General features: G+C 29.7%; 1 protein-coding gene across 3 annotated transcripts in view; it reads right to left on the bottom strand.

The window, feature by feature from the left end:
- LOC107441690 (lysosomal cholesterol signaling protein) overlaps window positions 1-20,096 on the bottom strand; it is a 65,199-nt gene that overhangs the window by 6,664 nt on the left and 38,439 nt on the right. For all 3 annotated transcript variants that reach the window (XM_087168166.1, XM_087168165.1, XM_087168167.1), the window contains exons 5-12: window positions 16,290-16,411; window positions 14,773-14,932; window positions 12,092-12,247; window positions 6,851-6,934; window positions 5,315-5,523; window positions 5,121-5,226; window positions 3,467-3,551; window positions 1,107-1,203 (exon numbers count right to left, since the gene is read on the bottom strand). In XM_087168166.1, the coding sequence (XP_087024292.1) occupies window positions 1,107-1,203; window positions 3,467-3,551; window positions 5,121-5,226; window positions 5,315-5,523; window positions 6,851-6,934; window positions 12,092-12,247; window positions 14,773-14,932; window positions 16,290-16,411 (1,019 nt within the window). The remainder of the gene's footprint in view (window positions 1-1,106; window positions 1,204-3,466; window positions 3,552-5,120; window positions 5,227-5,314; window positions 5,524-6,850; window positions 6,935-12,091; window positions 12,248-14,772; window positions 14,933-16,289; window positions 16,412-20,096) is intronic.

Raw genomic sequence — 20,096 nt, 5'->3', positions numbered from 1 at the left:
TTTGCTTCTGTATCTAGGTATCCGAGTATCCATGAGCTTTGCCCGAAAAATTTTCTTCGAGCAACAGTCTTCGTGCATTCTAACCAGATGACTAGCCCAATTTACTCTTTAATATTAATTCGCAGAGGATGTTAAAAAGTCCATTTATCTTATTTCACCTCTTTACCCGCCCTTTTATTGGTGCATTCTAAATATTGACATGTGCCCGAGTCATAGTAAAAATAATTACATATGCATCGTACCATAATTATGTGGAATGACAGGTTATTACATTTCGGCAGAACTGGAGAAATAATAGATAAAGATTTGTTTAATGGATGAAAATAGTTAATGTTCCGAGTAAGAAAAATTTAAAATTACCCATTACAGTTTGAAAACTAAAATTCCTCTCTTGATTGATGTTGATTTCATGAAATAGTTTTTGACAAAAGCATACCAAATAAGTAACTTAATCCATTTCTCAGAGAATTAAATCCCTGTCGCAAGACTAATTAACACTTACGACAGTGCTTAACTGATTTTCAGGATTTCAGTAAGTACAGAAGTGTTTTAAATCAGACTGATAGTTTTTAAAAATTTATAAAAGGAAAATGGTTGCAATTTTTGCAGCAAGCTTATATGAAAAGAACAGTGCATAAATTTTTCCACCGTGCATTTGTTCATCCAACAATCAAATAAAAAGGGGCAAAAACGAAATTTTATTAGCTATGAGGTTCATGTTACAATATTTTAGAAATGTCTACCATCTGTCACAGTCTCATGTTATCCGCGGAAGACGGCATGCATCGAAGTGAAACCGAAAAAAAATGCAGAAAAGGCTTGTGGAGTCATCTGTAGGAAAAATTTTGAACCAAGAACTAGGAAGTCTGGTCTGCCCAGTCACAATAATTTGCTGCAAGTGTTGTTTTCCGAAAACTAACTAGTTTTTTCTATTATTAATTTTTGAAAAACTTCAGTCTATTTAAAATTCAAGAAACAATTTAATAAAAGAACGTAAGAAAAATTCTTCAAATTCATTTTTTGCACTAAATTGATCAATGCATTTTGATAATATAAGCCACTTGTCATATGATATTTCAAAGGGTAAAACAAAATTTCATACCTACTTTTTGTAGCTGACAATTTCTACTTCATCCATGTCTAAGTAAAACATTTCATTGTCTTGAGCACAGTTTTTTACGTATGAAACAGTAACTTCTGTAGCTATTGAAAGAGTAAAAAAAATTACGTCAGAATATTTTTTTTTAAATTTTATTAAGAAACTAATTAAAAAAATCTTAAATTTGATGTTATTGTTAGAAATAATGAATTTTTTCTTTATAAACTTCATCCTGTTAAATAAAATTGCGCCAGCTTCAAAAACTGGCGGCCAGGAAAACTTAAAATATAGCTGTCAAACTGACATGTAAAACAAAAAAAACAAAAAAATAAGGTAGATGTTCTTCTCCCTCTCGTCGAAATAACAGGTTGAAGTATCACCTCCTATTTATCTTGCCCATGATATTTCCGGACTGGATAATTTAAAAGTAACGAGCCAAAAATATCAAAACAATCTATTTCTTACAATCATGTTTATTTCTCAACCTTTACACAAGAGGGCAGTATCCGAGTATTTGAAATGTGTTGAGAGCCACATTTCATTATGTTATTTATTTTACATTATGTTGAGATCAGCACTCATCAAAAATGTAAACCAAAAATTAACCCAAAATTAAAAATAAATACGTATATTTTACGTACGCTAAGTTTTATCTAATTTTTTTGTATAAAAAATAAACACTTTTATGACTGTTTTCTTCAAAATAATCCAACCGTTAAGAAGTTAATTACAATACATCGAATGCAAAGGTGTAAAAACTTACTTTAACTGACTTTTAAAATGTTGGAAGACGTATGAATTCTCAAAAGTTTTTCCCTTATTAATGAAATTATATTAATTGTGTAAAGCTTGACTTATAAATTGTACAAAGGAAGGTTTATTTCATAAAAGTGTATATGGGTCATTCTCACGAAAACTGTCATTTTTCAATTCATAAAATCCCAAAAAAGTAAAGTGAATAAAAAACTCTGAAACTTTTTATATTAATAGAAATATGTAAAGGCATTATAAAGAAAGTATATATCCTATAAATTATACTTAATATTTAAATTAATAAATTTTTTAAATAATTAATTTATAATTAATTAATTTATTTATTAAATAAATTAATTAATTTAATAAATTGATTTATTAATTTTTTAATTTAATTTTCAAATTAATTAATAAGTAAATGAATTATTTTCACTATTTAAAAAGTGAGGGAATGACACTAATAGTGAGGGAATGATATTTTATTTTAATACATGTTTTTATCTAAGTTACATCTACCTAAAGTTTGAAAATGATAACATACTAAGTATATCTAATATTTATTATAATTTAGTCTTATATATTTACTAGTTTTTACAGGTTTGGGAAATAAAATTGGCTGGCACGATTGAACAAAAAAAATTTGATAATATACTCATCTTGAATCATTCCCTCACTTCAGCGTCATTCCCTCACTTTATACACGAGTGAGGGAATGACGAATTCAATGAAATTTAAAAGTTACAGTTAGACCTAATTAATTTCTGAAGTCAATCACATGCAATTATATTCATACAAGAAAGCAACATATAATTATCCACTTTCTCGATGAAGTTGTATTTTATTTTACTCTAAAAAATGACATGAGGGAATGACAAATGTAAAAAATTTTACCTGGTTTGATTCATTCAAATTTATTCCACAGCAAAGCTTCTTTAAGTTGAAGATGGAAACATACTGCAATTTTGTTCTATGATGCCAGTTGTTAACTTCTGAAGTTTTTATTAAAATATTTTTATTCTAAGAAGATTGCAGGTGATAAGAACATTGTTGTGAGGGAATGACGCGAAACTCTGGGGACAAAGTTTAAAATAGTGCTGTGTTAATATTTTTAAATATAAAATTGATTTTCTGAATTCTATATTTCCGTATTCTGAAATAAAAAAGACGAATTTGTAAAAAAAAAAAATTTTATTTCAGAAACAATTTTTTTCTTTTTTTAAATCAGCAGTGGGGAGAAGTGAGGGAATGACATATTGGTATATTTTAATTACCTAAAATAAATAAAAAATAAAAATTGATAATTTTATTTTTATTCTTTTGTTAGCTTGCATTCCGAAGGACACTTTCCCTGAATTTTTTTTTTCGTAAGCTGTAAAACAAACATAAAATATACTGGGGACATGAAAATGACTGTTTTTGTGAGAATGACCCATATATAAATTAATTTTTTAAAAAAGTGACTTTTCAAATATTTGCTAAAAAAATATTTTTCTTAAATAACTTCGATAAATCCAAATTGATTTCTGTACTATAATGTGTTATAGTGATGCATATAATATTTATTTAAACAATAAAAATTATAATAAGTTCTTAAAAAATAAATAGAAATTTTACCTTTTGGTGTCCTCGTAAAATGAATCCACAAGCGTACGCTGACAACGATAAAGCAAAAAGCTTTGATCACAGTCGATGTAGTTAGCTTTAAAAGAATAAAATGAATATATTAGTATCTGAAAGTTTAATTAAAAGATACTTTAAACCGAGTAAATAGTGTTTGGAACATCAATTCACGGTGACTGAAACCTCAGCCAAAGTTCTGTTCTCTAATTATCTACTCAAATTTTCATTCAATGTTTTAATCATACATTTTTAAGCGTGATTAACACCATTTTATAGAAAAATATTACTCGCATGTACTCAAATTATTAAAACTAGTTAAGAGAATTACTTAAAGCATTAATTTCGGGGGGGATTTTGAATTTAAACTGAGCACCAAGAAATTGGTTTCAATTTCTTTCAAACCAATTTTCATGTTTTTTATTACTTTCTGAATGTTTTAGAAATCAATAATTCCTGCTTTACTAAATTATTCTTTTCACTATCGCTAGTCTGCAATATATAAATACACTAGATTGCTGTAGTCGATGGTATAGCCTATATTTCGTATTTTGAATAAACGTGATTCATCAACTAAAAGTAAGAACTACAAATTTTAAAAATTGCATATGTACGTTTTAAAACGATTACAATAAATACAAACGTGTGTTTTCAATACTAGTTATCAAAATTTTGTTGAACAATTGTTCAGTGAAATGGTAACTTCCAACAATTCAAAAGGAGTTTTTTTTAAAAAAAAATATATCCTGTATATAAGTACGAAATAAAAGTATTAAAATAAAATAAAATAAAAATTTAGCACTGCAGTTTTCTAGTAATAGTTAAACTAAAAGTGGTTGAAATTTTGACTAGCCATAAATTCTATTTCGAGTCATAAATTCTAACTGCAGTGACGAGGAAATGATTGTAACTTGCATCATCATCTATTATCACACAGTAAAGCTCCCAGTTCAGTTTTGAACAATAACCAGTCCAAAAGTGGTCGAAATTGCGATAATTTCTATGAAGTAGCAATAAAAATTCTTCTTACATCGGTCAGGAAATGAATGAAACAGAAATACTACCATTTAGCACAGAGCTCCAGATAAATTTTTAGAGCGCTAGCAAATCAGAAGGTGATGAAAATTTCAAAATTCACCTAGGCGATAACAACACGATAAATCCTGTTAATAGTGGCCAGGAAACGATCGAAACAAACAATGTCGTAAGACGTAGACCTCTTATGCAGATCTCCTTAGTTGTAATTTGAAAATATATAGCGTTACAACATATTAACAACACCGTAGTGTTAAAATTGTTTGTATAGGACAAAAAAAGGGTTTAACCTTATATTGTCATCGAGCATTGAACTCTGAGATCTGATTGATTTTTTGAGATTGGTTAGATTGGGTAATATTTAAGCGCTCCAGTGGTCGGAAAGTGGTTGGTCAGTGGTTTCGATTGATGATAAATACTATTTCTCGATAAAAAAGCAGCAAATTTTGCTTTTAGTAGCCAAAAAACAATTAAAACTTGCATTGTTATCAGGAAGGCTGAGATATATTTGATTGCTCGGAAATTTCGATTGCAAAACTCCACTGTTATGAACGAGAAAGCAATTTATAAAATGAAAGTAAAATGGCGATATATTGAAAATCTGTTATCTAATTACCTGTAAATATTCGAAATTTGTATTGGGTAATCCAACGACTAATATGGACTTAACTTCCTCAAATGACATCAAGTAGCTCATAATGACAGTCATAAAAATGCACACACTGTTGAAAAGAGAGGGGGGAAAATACGATTAATAACTTTCCTTTTTGTCCTAAAATATATAAAAGTTCTTTAAAATAAATTTATTACCAAAAAGAAATGCCGGAAATGATCCTAAATCTGTTCTTTCCCTTAGCATTGTGTTCATATGAAGATGAAAATAGCACAGCTGCAGTAGCTACAAGAATATAGCAAGAAATTTCTCCCCCATAGTATAGAATTGTTAGAAAGTATATTTCGCCAGAATTCCATTTCAAGAAATCATAGTGCCAAACAATTATTCCGCAGCACTTTAAAATCTAAGAAAAAAAAAATCATTACTTGTAGGGTAGCTTATAAAATTCGAGAGTAGCTCATAAAATATATTAATTATACTACACTCTATAACAAAAAAAATCGACGCACAAAGAACGCATTAAGACGTGCAAAATCGATGCTCGATCAGGCTGGAATGATGCCGACTGGGGACGTATAGTCCTTAGCGACGAATCCCGCTTCCAACTGTGTCCTGACGATCATCGAGGACGTGTTTGAAGACACACAGGGCCGAGGGGGATTTTGCCTTCACTATTGCACGCCACACCGGCCCTCAACAAGGCATTATGGTCTGGGGTGCCATTTCCTTTGACAGCCGGACCCCTTTGGTCGTCATTAGAGGTACACTAACTGCACAGCAGTACGTCGACGACATCCTAAGACCTGTTCCAATGCCAGATTCCATGTTCCAATCCTAAGACCAGATCCAATGCCAGACCACATACGGCACGTGTTGCTATGAACTGTCTGCAAGCTTGTCAAACACTTCCTTGGCCTGCCATATCACCAGATCTCTCTCCCATCGAGCATGTCTGGGATATGATGGGAAGGCGATTGCATCTGGCTCGGAATGTTGATGACCTCGCTCGACAATTGGATCGAATTTGGCAAGAAATACCTCAAGAGACCATCCGGGAGCTTTATCGGTCTATGCCACGTCGTGTGGCAACTTGTATCCAGCCTAGAGGCGGGTCTACACCTTATTGAATTTGTTATTGTAACTCTGCAATAAATTATTCAATTGTTCTGAAATTTTAATCATTTTCTATTCTGTACATTGTTTTCCTATCCACCAATTTTCGTTTTAATCGGACAACCCCTTCTTAGTGCGACGATTTTTTTGTTATAGAGTGTATTTTTAATGTTACTATTTACATGTATTTTCATATATCTTTAATCAGCTAGCATTTTTTATGTTATAACTGGTGTTAAACTAGTCTTGTATTTTGAACTCAACCATTAAGAAAAAAATGGTGTTTTTGTTACAAACATTTGAGCAAATTCTACTCTCAAGACAAATCTTTGAGTAAAAGGAGTCCTAGTTTGCATAACTTGGATTAGAATACCACGCAGTTATAGATGAAACATGGGAATTTACATTTTCTGACTCTTTTTAAAATAACGAATTTAAATATCTTGTGTTTTTACTAGATTTTTTGCAACTGGCAAGCAGACCATGCAAAATGCTGTAAGTTTTTATAATTTAATTGGTAAATCCGAAATTTAAATTTTCTCATAAAAATACTAATTTAAACACTACTAACTCAATTTTAAAGTTTCATTGTTCAAAAGGTGAACTCAAACTCTTACTTGGGTAAATACAAGGGATGAGATGTAGCAGTATGGAAACTTCAGTCCTTTTTTCTTCCACAAAAACGAAACCAGTACATAAATCTACAAACAAGAAACAGTCAATTATTTATGTGTTTCTTGAGGGGGTTTATTAATACAAAAACACAGTTTGAAGAAGCTTTTAAAATTCCTGTTCTTCGTAGGGCTAAAAAAACTTTACGTCAATGGAGGTAAAAGTGTAAAAACAGACACACGTATACTTATGGACACCCCTTTTCAAATGGCTAAAGGAGATGGTACAGACTAGCAGATACAGGACTTACTTGTTGATAAAAGGGTCTGTGTCACGAACACAAAGAGAGCAAGTGGGAACATTGTTTCAAGAAATGCTGCGAATTATGTCGTATGAAAATTATTTTGCATTTAGTTAAGTTCTTTCTGAATTGCAAATTTATATTGAGTGCAGGAAATCGTTTTCGGTACATTTTCTTACGGTTAGTTTTAAATAATTTCTAAGTAATCTCTGAAAAGTGGGGGAAATTTAGAAGCATGCTTTATGGTTAACCTTGTTAAGCTACTTTGTTTAGGTATGAGTTTTTTTCGCACTCGGAGATGCAATATTTCAAGATTAAGTCTCATCACTGGACCATCAAGCAAAGATCAGTAAACCAAGTCGCTTGAGAAAAGCTCATTTAAGATAAGATGGTCAAGTTTTTCCGAGATTAAGGCTCTTACACGTTAATTTTCTGTCCTACTGCCGATTCCATTAATATACAACAAAAACAAATGGTGGGATTAGACTTCCCACATTTTAAAAGTGGATACACATCTGTCAGTCCTTATCACTCTTTCCGTTCTGAGAAATCATTCAGACCACATAAATTATGACTCTGACTCATGTCGTTTAGAATATAAGAAGGTAGTAACTCCACTGAGTTTGTGGTCAGACATGCAGATCACGTGGCAAAATAGGAAAAGCTGCTCTCACTTTAGTGACCGTCCATGGCCTAAAAGGACTAAAAGATTTCAAAGAAAAAAATTTTCCTTTTATCTTTTGAGTTTATCAGAATTACGAGGCTAAAAATTAGAACATAGGCAGACCATAGAGGTGAAAAGTCAAAAATTAAAATTTCCTTAGTTCTGCAAAAGCGCAAACAATTCACCTGACAGAAGGGACTCCGATGTTTTGGGAGATAGGGAAATATAACAACGGTCTTCTTCTATTTATATTACAGCTCTATGAGACAGTCACAAATCTTATTTAAATCTAATGTTCAACATCAATTATGAAATAAAAATAAGATTTGTCACCCATATTTTTCCATAATCTACCCGGATACCACTCGTAAATATTTTTTAATAAAGCAATATTCAAATAAATCATGTTAACCCTCATCACTCCAACCTGTAGTAATACTGCGAATTCAAAGACTTACTACTTATCTTTTCTATTCTTTTTTTTTTTTTTTTTTTTGAAAATTTCAATTTTATTTTTTCTGAGAAAATAAATTGCCTGTAACTTTTTGACCCCTTTATGAAAATTATAATTGTTTGTGAAATTTCTTATGAGTATTAAATATACATGTTTTAAAGGTAATTAATTAAGTAGTTGCAGTTAAGGAAACTTTATTTCTCACCCTAAAAGATTGGAAAGGCAGTGAATCTATTACAAGTTCCTTTATTTAAAAAAAAAATGGAGTTGACAGAAAATTATTTCATAAAACTTTTAGTAATAATAACAGTAAAAATAATAAGAAGGGTTAATAAGAAGGGATAATAAGAATTATAAGGGTTATTAAATAAATTTTAAAAAATAAGTCTGATAATTTGATTTTTCTATTCCTAGCAATTTAACATCGATTCTTGTTTCAAGGTTAATTTTTCGACGTCTTCTCCAACATTAACCGAATACACGGAAATTGATACCTGTATAAATATCAAAGTTAACTTAGCTTTAAACCATAAAAACTGAACTGAGTGTGTAACCTTGATAATAAAATTCCTTGAATCAATAAAAATCATTGAGTCAACAACATAACTGACTCTGTTTTGTTTGTTAGGACTTAAATTTCTGAACCAGCCATACAATATTAAACGATATTTTCAAATGTTCCCCAAAGTTCTTACCAACATCGTTATTTTGCAGTTAAATGAAGCAAAAAAATAATATGATGCTTCCAAACTTTTCTAATCGCGAAGCCCATGTTTGAATTTATTTTTTGGCAGAGCTTTTTCATACTTATACTCTACCGCATACGTATATAAATTTTTACATGGCATTCTAAAATTTTAAGTCATTCAATGAAAATAGAAAATCGCTTCACTTTTGCGTAAAAAGGATTTAAAATAAGATAAAAAAATAAATATGTGAAAACGTAAAATTAAAATTCGTGCCATTTTAAGACTGTTACGCGGAGTGATTACTACGAATTACCGAAACTGTAACGGTCTGAAGATACAATATAAAAACGTAAAAGGAAAATTCGTGCCATTTTAAAACTGTTACGCAGAGTGATTATTACGAATTATTAAAATTGTAGCGGTCTGCAGATACAATAGAAAAATGAGAAACCGTAAAAGGAAAATTGGTGCACTTTTAAAACTGATACGCTGAGTGATTATTACGAATTATCAGAACTATAACCGTCTGCAGATACAGAACAAAAATATGAAAACGTAAAATGAAAGTTCGTGCCATTTTAAAATGTTACGCGGAGTGATTATGACAAATTATCGAAACTGTAACGGAATATAAAACATGTTCCAACAATATATACATGGTGTTTCAAAATTAAATCAACAAATTCAGAGGGGTCATGAAAAATCTGGAAACTTGCCATAAAACATGGGGTAGAAAGCGAGCAGTCTACAATTGGGGTTTTAAGAGGGGAAAACCTTGAAAAACCCAAGTAGACTCTGAATCTAGGAGAGGCGGGCGTGGGTGCACTGGACAAACTCATAACGCCCTTTGAAGTTAGTTCATTATTTTTATATCGTCATAGATTGCACAATGGTGGCAATAAATGCCACTTCGAATAACTCTAGTAATAATTAATCCAAAAAAGTCTTTTGGAAATTAACATATTTATAGTATCTTTTGAAGTTGTTATTCTGCGTGAACGGTTTTTCATTACCTGCAGCAGTTTTTCCTGCATTTCACATTCTTTTAACGTGATTTGCAATACCATGTTCCATAGTAAGTTTTCATCCTTTTCATGCATTTTATGTCCCGCAGTGGACTGATCGTTAAGACACGGCTCCCAGCAGATCACCGAAGTCAAGCATCACTGGCTCCGGTCAGTGTGCGGGTGGGTGACCACTTGGATTAGTCTGCGTAGGGACCGAGGGTGTGCGGTATTGGTCCTCGTTAAACTGTGCTACCGTAAAGTGCTCGACTTCGCGTGCAGGTCGTCGGGCTACAGAAGCGGGGGTGCCATCCCCTCTGCAGAGGATCAAAATTGTGATGGCATGTCTTCGGATCATCCTCAGGGATGTTTCCCAGACCGTTGCCAATAGCCCATTGTGCAGCTCTAGTGCGACGTAAATTAACTACAACTACAAGATCATGCATTTTAGCAGCATATTTATGTTGTAACTTTTTTTAACGAAATGTAAAAGTTATATTTAATTTTAGTGTAGTACAGTGCTTGAGTGAAAACAATGGGTAACCCTCAAACTTTTGTAACGTAACCTTTGATCTAATGATAGGATCTTCGCATTCTAGGACTAGATCTTAATGGTTTGAAAGAGTGGCCTCAATTATGAAAATAAATAGAATAAAACACTATCTGACCCTCCCCCCCCCCAAAAAAAAAATATATGGGGACTAGCTGCAATCTGAAAAAATGGTTCATATAGTTTGGTCAGGAGAGCGGTTCAAAGTTCGAACCCCTTAATGCTAATTTTACTTTTTACGTATTTCACTATATCTCGAGAACTTCTTGAGCGAATTAAGAAATTTCTTCTCACAGGTATAGCAGTTTGAATCCTTCAAAAAAGACAAAAAATTTATGTTTATTCTGAAAAAGTGCGATTTTGTGTCTGATTTCGTAACTTAAAATATCATATATACTAATTAATTAGTATTAGCTCGAACTATTAAGATTGAGTTCCTGAACGTGAAGATACGATCATTAGCTCAAAAGTTATTTTAGGCTTTCTGTTTTGTTTGTTTTTTCGAGCAATGTACATCGAAATTTCATTAATTGCGAAAGATAATTTTGTTCCACAATAGTTTGCACAAAGTTACGATTTCAGTTCCTTGAAAAAAAAATTCTTAGAATGTGAAACTTAAGAAAAATATAACGAAAACAGTTTTTCTTTTTTTTTTTTTTAATTTAAGCTTTTGGAAGATTGTGGAACTAAAAATATGAATATTATTCTCTACACGCAATAAAAATAATTTTTTCATATAACACTGCGATAGCACGTATTTTTCTTTTGTGCGAATCAATTTGGACACATATTCATTTATGCTTAATAAAATAAAACAACCAAACTAACAAATATACATACAAATATTTACAAATTTTCAAAGTGGATTTAATTTTTCTTTCGATTTAATATAGAGCTTTGTGTTACAAAATTTTCTGATACAGGCCCGCAATTCTATACATTTCTAACATTTCTTTCTATTTCTTGTATTCCAGTTTGTATTCATTGTATACTGTATTCCTTGCACGCGTATTTTCTTAGCAAATACCAAAGTTTTATGAAATTAAGCACAAACGTTTATCTTTAAGATAAATCAAACAAAAAAAATCTGTTTAGATTCAAGTCTGGTGAATATGGTGGTTCTTGTTGTGCTATAAAAAAGTAAAAAAATTTGTCTAACGCAATTTTTAAAAGCATTTGTCTCTAAGTGATAGCAAAATTCTATTGGAAGATCTATTTTTTGTTGTTTTGAAACCACTAATGCATCATTTTTCTTCTAAAATGAATTCGTGACATGTTGAGTAAAAAATATTTGTTGAGATAAGAATTTTCGAAACATCGGCCGTATAACTTTTCCTCTAAAATAAATTTGTGTTTGTTGAGATAAAGATATTTCGCTGTGATAAAAATTTTAAAAACCACAGACGCGTAATTTTTCTTCTGAAATAAATTTGTAATATGTTGAGGTGAAAATACTTTGTTTTAAACTATATCTTGTTACACTGATGAAGATTTCTTTTAAATAGAAGATATACTCAGTTTATAAATAATATAATATTTAAACATCAATGACATTAAAATATTTAAAAGATTCTGAGTACTTACATCGCATAATATAGATACACAAGCAATCCAAAAAAGATAATTCTTTAAAACTGGAACATATTTATTCAGATCTTCCTTCAAAATTAATGTGAATCTCGCCACAACATATCCACTTGGAAAACTGAGAAGACTAGTTAGGATTAAAGTTGCACTCATCTGCAACAAATTATAAATTTAGTCATACTTAAGATTTTAACCTCGCATAGGCATTAGAGTGTCAGATGAAAATAAAGCATATTTTACGGTATTAATGAAAAAAATTAAAATATTATAAATATAAAATATTAGTTGTATGGCATTTTGCACAAAAAGTTTCAGTTTAGCAAAACAAAACATTTTCAGCTCTGGATGTATGTATTATTAATAAGATTTCATTGAAAAAGGCTACCCTATGCTTCTTTTTTTTCCCTAACTTTTCACTTAAACCCTATTTCTAATGCTTGATGTCACCATTGCAATTCATAACAACATCTATGAGGAAACTTCTGAAAGCAAAGTTGCTCCCCATTTCAATTATATATATATTTTTTATTTCCAATGAGCTGCACAATCAGTCTTTCCGATGAGCAGACCTAGTGCGTTCTCCAGAAGCGGTATACACTCTTTCAGGACCACCACAATGGGTGAGATACCATTGGTCATGTTAATTTGGACGTCTAGTTTCTGCCACACTAGATGGCAGCACCGAGACTCTATTTGGATGCTCAAGTACACTAGGAATTTAATTTTTCCGGAAATGCCAATTAGGCACTCCAGGCATCTTTTACATGCCGCATAATCATACGACATGGACGCTGAGGATTTTCTGCATCCCGAAAATCCGGTGTCTGGGTCGGGGATCGAGCCCGTAAACTTGGGCTCAGAAGGAAGAGGACAATCCAACAGCGCCACCCAGTCATTTCAATTATATATAAATTGTAGGGATTTCTTAATTAGTTAATGTCATTAGTTAGTTAATGTAAACATTGCTGCTGCAAATTTAATATTCGGAGTTTGTTCCACTGAGTTTTTGGAGTTAGGCATTTTTTCACATCGAGCTAGAAAGATACCAGATTGTTCACGAGCACAATTTATTAACATAATGGTGGTAAAACCACAAAAAACAGTAAATCAGTCCACTTAATGGCTTCACAAAATAGAAAATATGAACAAACATAAGCAGCTCTATTACCCTCTACTATCCAAAAAAAGGACAATAGCTTGAGAAATTATGATGGCTAGAATACACGGTTTGCTGTGTTCTGTTTAGGAAACAAGTTTTATTTTTCAAAGAAATAAGCAATTTGGTTAAGTTTTTGATAACTTTTAATTATATAGTTACTTCAAAGGCAACGAAATACTACAACGGCTAACTTCTATATTTACAGGATCAAAAATACAAAACGGTCATATAAATGGAATAATTATTTAGAAAAAGGGTGTTTTTGTGTTTGAAATCTTAATTTAAAAAATAATCTGTGTCAATTAATTTCGTTACTTTTAAGAAAATTATAAGACTCTCATTAGTAAACGATAATACAACCAATAGTTATAAGGTAATTAAGATTTTTCCGTTTTAATGTTCTCTTTATTTTTATTCTCCGCATAGTAAGTATTATAATTACATTCAAGGAAATAATAATAACTTTTTATTTATCCTTTTTGTTAAATGCTTATGCTTTTCGATTTATAACTTGCAATCGAATTGCTCAAAAAATAAGTGTAAAATTTAAAAATGACTAGTTATTGGTAAAAGAAATCTTAAAACTCGAACACACTTTTCAAAAAAACTCACGTGTATAAGAAACGTCTTTTTCCATGAGTAATAAATTTCACTTAAAAACATATTATTTTTATTACTGCTTTCTAGTGTATCATGCATGCATGTATTTGTTGACGGATGATGCATCCGTATATATTTTAATAAAATTTAATGTCTTCAGTGTATCATAAAAATCTGTTTATGGCATCGTATGCTACATAAAATTAAAACAGCAATTCGCGTTATTAAAATCTGACCTTTAAACCGTACATCATTGCTCATGCGTTTATATGAATTACTATCACAGAATCCAAAATCATCAACAACAAAAAAAGCATAAAATGACCTACAAATAGCTAGCAAATGAAAGAACTTTAATGGGAGACAAAAGTTTATTAACTTTGCTGGAACTAATAAGTCTGACTAAATTAGGAAACTGCAATGCAATCTATTAGAAAATATTGCAATGCATTTATTTTAAACTAATACACACACACACATACATATATCTTATAGTTTTTGCAGAGCAAAACGTAATCTAACCTAAAATTGAACGCACAAAACGACGAAAGTGGTTGTGGCGCTTAAAATATACTAATATAAAGAAAATAAATTTAAGCATCTTTGCTCTTATGCTGTCTGCAATTCCCCAATAACCTCATTTTTACAACAAAAGAAGAAAAGGTTTACAAAGTTTAACAAAAGGTTTTCTTAATGTTTTTATACCACTTGTCATTACTTGTGTATTATTGAAAAACACAGCACAAAAGTTTAATTTTAATGATGGTTTTCTTTATATATTTGAGCAAATTTTTTAAAAAATTTAAAAATTACTTAAAATATTGAGTTTTAAAAAAATAATTTTAGTATATATACATATATATATAATTTTAATGGATCTATGTACAACAGGTTCATAAAATATATAAATTGTAGTTACCGAAGCAAGCGGTTTCCGAAATTCTTGCCCAGATAAGAAGATAGCAGTAGCAGGTGAAACTATTCCGTATAGAAGACCAAAATCAGATAAAGGTCTGGCTGCAACGGAATCTCCTACTAGCAGTTTTATAAATGTATGTAGAATTATCGGTGTTAAAAACCTGAAAAATTCGAACAACTTTTTTTAAGCAACCAGAATGAGTAATTCTGAACATTTACTAGAATGCTATCAACACTATTTATTTAATTTGCTGTAAAGAGCTACTATTTAATAAACCAGTTCCTGTGTCCAAGAAAAACGGCTCAGTTCTGAAATAATTATGGGTAAGGGGATTACATCCTAACTTACTTTTGTGATGATTGTATTTAGTTTAAGATTCAATTCTTTGATTCAATCCTTAAGTTTAAGATTCAATTCTTTGATTTGGTAAATTCGTATTTTTATAGATATATCGTTTAGTCATAAAACTAATGGAAAATATGGACATCTTAACATAATTTTTTGCATATTTCAAAATCTATCGTATTATCTAATCTCGAACGAATGTAATCTCGAAAAAATATCTAGAACGAGTATTGAATGAGTCAAAATATTATTATATCTGCTTTTAAAATGTATTTATCAAAAGATATTTGAAAGAAAATAAAAATAAAATATTTAATAATTATTTATTATTCAATTTAATTATGAATTCTTTTTCCCATATCTCGAAAGCGAAATGTGCAATTCAAAAAATTCTTATTTCTATTCATAAAATCTGCTTACCTGAAAAATATTTACATGTAAAATAAATTTTTAAAATTAATTTATTTTCATTTATTAATTAACTTAACAATAAAAGTAAAGTTAAATACCTCTAAGATAGCTTTATAATGAAAGAGTACCACAAAAAGCCGTACAAATTATATGCAAGTCAGTTGTCTATTGTCGAAGACAATATGTTAAAAATTCTGTCGACTAGGTTAAAACTATGTAAATTGTAAAACATTAAGGAGTACAGTTGGTGCTATTAAGGTGCTAAATAAATTTTAAGTACAGAACTATAATTACCGTTAAAAAACTAATTAAAATTTGCAAAACATTAGCAAAATATTATTATTAATATTGGCAAAATATTATTATTATTTGAAAGCATTAGTACTAATATATCACTACAAATGTGCTTGTTTTTTAAACAAAATGTTTCTGCAATGGAGCCATAAATTGATTCTATTGCGCATGAAAATATATGTTATCTGTAAACAAACAAGCAAACATGAATAAATAAGCAAATTAAACTATGGAGTGAAAAATAATTAAAGTGTGACTAAATGTAGAGTAAAAAACATTTAATTTGCCTTATCTCCAAAAATAGTCGCCACCAAAACTTCTTACTCTGTATTTTAAAAATTAGGTGTGTTAAAGACCTAAATGCATCTTCAAATTTCACCAAATTTCATACCAAAAATTATTATAATATTACTTTTTTCAGTTATACATAATTTGAATACATATTAAAATAATTATGCAATACTTACATCTTGATGACCACCAAAACACATGCTGCAACCATCGCGGAAGTGAGAAGGTATCTTTCTTTCCGGACAAAACTGAAGCCTATAACAGCCAGAACCATACCCGGCACAGTATTAGCCACTGCCTAAAATTATTAACATTAGAAATCAAAATTTAAAAAGAAACTAATTGAAATTTTTAAAAATTAACAAAGAAGAGTTATCTTGTCATCAGCTCATACGATTATATCCATAAAAATAGTGCTTTCTAATATTGCATTAATGTAACTAAAGGAAAATATATCTAAATATAGTGTGAGGAGCACAAAAAAAGAGAAAGTGACCGACTCGTAAACAAAATTTAATCAAGTTAAAATATTACAAGAATTGAAGAAAAATTCAAAATTCCTCTAAATCGATATGGGAGAAAGGATGTCTAGTAATTAACGGATAAAATTTATTTTATATTTTCGTGGCTAAGTTGCTATGTTACAAAATATCAAATGAAAGCTTAAATAGAGGTTAGTGAGACACAATATTTTAAGAAGCGTTCATCCTGAAGTTAGGAACCGCATTTGATTTGCCTGTTACCTTTTAATTATAAATCTTGAATTCATAATTTTCTTTGAAATTTTATCTTTTCCTTTTTAAAAAATTCTGATTCTTAAAGGTGATATTTTCTATGAAGGTTATATTTCAGGAATATTCAATGATGTAGTTAATTTGTTGCAGAATATATTTTGATAAAAGAAAATAAATGAAAAATTTATTTAAAGAAAAAATTCAATTCATTTTGCTGCATTTACACAAAAGATTAATAAAGAAATAAGAAAAAAGTTATGAGTTATTAATAATTGGTGCGCACAAATGTGTCGATGCTGTATGATAAGAATTTATTTTCCATCGATATAACAAAAAACAGGAAAAAGCTGGAATGCAAATATAAACCATTTTATTAAATGGAATTTTACAAAGTTTATTTTATTATTACAAGGAAATATAAATTTGATTTGGAGATTTTTCTACAAGATTGATTGACTTAGTTGAATTGTAGCCACCGAAAAAAATGAGTGAGGAGCGTGAATCTTAAAATAAATAAAGCAACAAAAATTGTGAAAGCGAAACTTGAAAGGAGAGATCCCAGCAACAAAAATATCTATTATATATAATTCTCTTACGTGGCTCCCAAATTTTGGCTGTATTTCTTTTCCGCCGGTGGCAAACGTTTGCTTTGTTTTGAAAACACCAAAGCATTCTGCCTCTTAATAATGTGTTTCTGATCTAATATATATAATTCTCTTACGTGGCTCCCAAACTTTGGCTGAAGTACTTTGTACAATTAAAAAAGATTCTTTTCACAACAGTTAAATATTTACTTTATTTTCTTCATTCATAGAGAAAACAGTCGGCAAAGAATTCTGTTAGGTTAAAAAACATTTCGCTAAAAAAAATAATGAATTCTAAAAGAAATAAAAATAAACAACTTAAAAAATAAAAATGCTGTTGCCAGCCATAGAATTTTTTGAAAGTTAACTTAGCAACATAAATCAAAATGACATAGAAGCGCAACTAGATCAAAATTATGATACCTGAGTGCTTGACGTAACAAATCCTTCAATTCTAAAAGTGTTGTATTGCCAAATGCCCAAATAAACAATTGTGTTCTTTAGGAAATTCGATAAAAAGTTTTAAATAAGCAATCTACTTCTACAACTGCTTCTCGAAGAACTTGGCTCATTGATTAAAAATATTGTTTTAATTTTACAGTACTAACTTTACTTCGACTTTCATTATTGCTATGACCCTGTTTCATTACATTTTACAACTTCATGCTAAATTTGAGGACTTTAAATTGTTTTGTGGTTGAATACTGACATTTAGAAATGTGTACATAAAAAAATAATATTTAGAGTTAGTATTAGAAAAATAATATTAGTATTAGAAAAATAATATTAGTTAAGAGTTGCATCAGAAAAATTTGAATTGTTGACATTGAACTTAACAATGGAAACAATCGTTTTTGTGAAAAATTGAATTGTATTGTTGACATCAAAACTAAAAATATTGTGTTTCAACTTAACAATACTACCTTAATTTATACTTTAGAATTGCCTCGGAGAAATTTGAATTGTTAGCAATGACTTAAACAAAAAGTTTTGTTTTAACTGACAAATACTATATTATAATTTTAACTTTTTCTATGACTATACTCATTTTCTTACTCTTTTCTCTGTTTCGTATACATTTTATTTTTTTGTGATAAAATAAAAAAATTTATAGTTGTTCTGCTTCTGAACACTGATGAAAACACAAAATGATGGGCTTCATCAACAATCAAAAATATATACATTTATTTTACAAATTCCATATTAATAGAGTGGCGCCCTTCAGAGAATTAAAAATACAAAGCCGATGCTTTACATCCGGCGTTCAGTGGCAGACTACTATTTCATATTGTTTTACAACACATGGCTTTAGCCCTCTGGTGGGAAAGACTTTAAAACAAAACTTACAACAGTTACTTTTCTCAATAACTGAAATTTAGAATAGTGTGATTAAAAAAAATATGTGAACTGTTTGCAATTTCAAATTAATATTGAAATGTACAGGTTTAGAATTTTCTACAGTGAAAAGTTTTCGGAACTTCAGTATTCAAAAAAGTATACAAAAACTAGACGTTAAGAACGTATCCAATGAGCGAGCAAAGCGAGCATTGGATTGCGAAGCAATCCGAAATGAACTGCGAAAGCAGTTCCGGGGGTTGGCGAACAGGGGGCGAAGCCTCCTAGTATTATTATATTAGAAACAAAGAGCTATATGAAATGGAGCAGGTAAAAACCCGAAAGAAAACTGACAAGAACTTCAAAAAAAAGGATCTGGAAATAGAAATAGATTCATGCTTATTCCCTCATGGATTTGATTTTTTTTTAAATTATTATTATATGAATATTATTTGATTATCATGACCTCTAATCTCAACCCTTTGAAGCAGATAGGACACCGGTAACCCTTTTTCAAATTTTTTTCTGGCGCTATTATTACGAGTAAAAATATAATTTTGCATTTTTAATCATAAAAACAATTTAATAGTTATTAACAAAACTGTTAGACTGTCTGAATTATATTTGTACTAAAACATAAAATCCAAAATAAGTAATCTGAAAATTTTCTTTTTCATTCATATTCAAAAATTTACCAATCATTGATTTCATAAATTAATTAAATTTCAATGATATTTTCGTTTAGATCTAAATAACTTCAAGTAAGTGCAAATTTGAAAAATTATTGTTTGGAAATGAGCCGATATTAGCCAATATTATAAATATTATAAAAAGTCACCGGCGTTTCATGCTGTATTTCATAACCATAAAATATTACGGTGCAAAATATAATATTTTTCACTTTTAAATACAAAATATTGAAAAAACTATGAAAAATACATATTCTGCATCAAAAAGTTAAAATAATCATCAACTACAACTATTGGTTTTTTTAAGGGGAATTAAATTATAAAATAATAACACAAGAAAAATAAGAAAAATAAAAAAATCCAAACAACAAAATGTATAATTATAGGACTAACTAAGAGACGTTATGGAGTATTGATAAGAAATCCGGTTTCATTCATGCAAATCGAACCTAACACTCATTAAGTCAAAATAAATAAAAAAATTTAATTACTATTGTTTTATTCTTAAATTTTTAAAGCCTACATATATATGATAAACCAGAATTTTTTAAAGTTAGCGAGTTTTAATTAAAAAGAGTCATAAAAAAGTAGTAATAAAGAAAATAGTTAATTATTATTGAATTTAATACCAAAAAATTAAC

This window comes from Parasteatoda tepidariorum, chromosome 7, assembly GCF_982258835.1.
Source record: "Parasteatoda tepidariorum strain Cologne lab strain chromosome 7, Ptep-v5.0, whole genome shotgun sequence".
In the NCBI taxonomy this organism is placed as follows: Eukaryota; Metazoa; Arthropoda; class Arachnida; order Araneae; family Theridiidae; genus Parasteatoda; species Parasteatoda tepidariorum.
The sequence above is the reverse complement of the archived record's forward strand: the minus strand, read 5'-3'. Positions and strand labels throughout refer to the sequence as shown.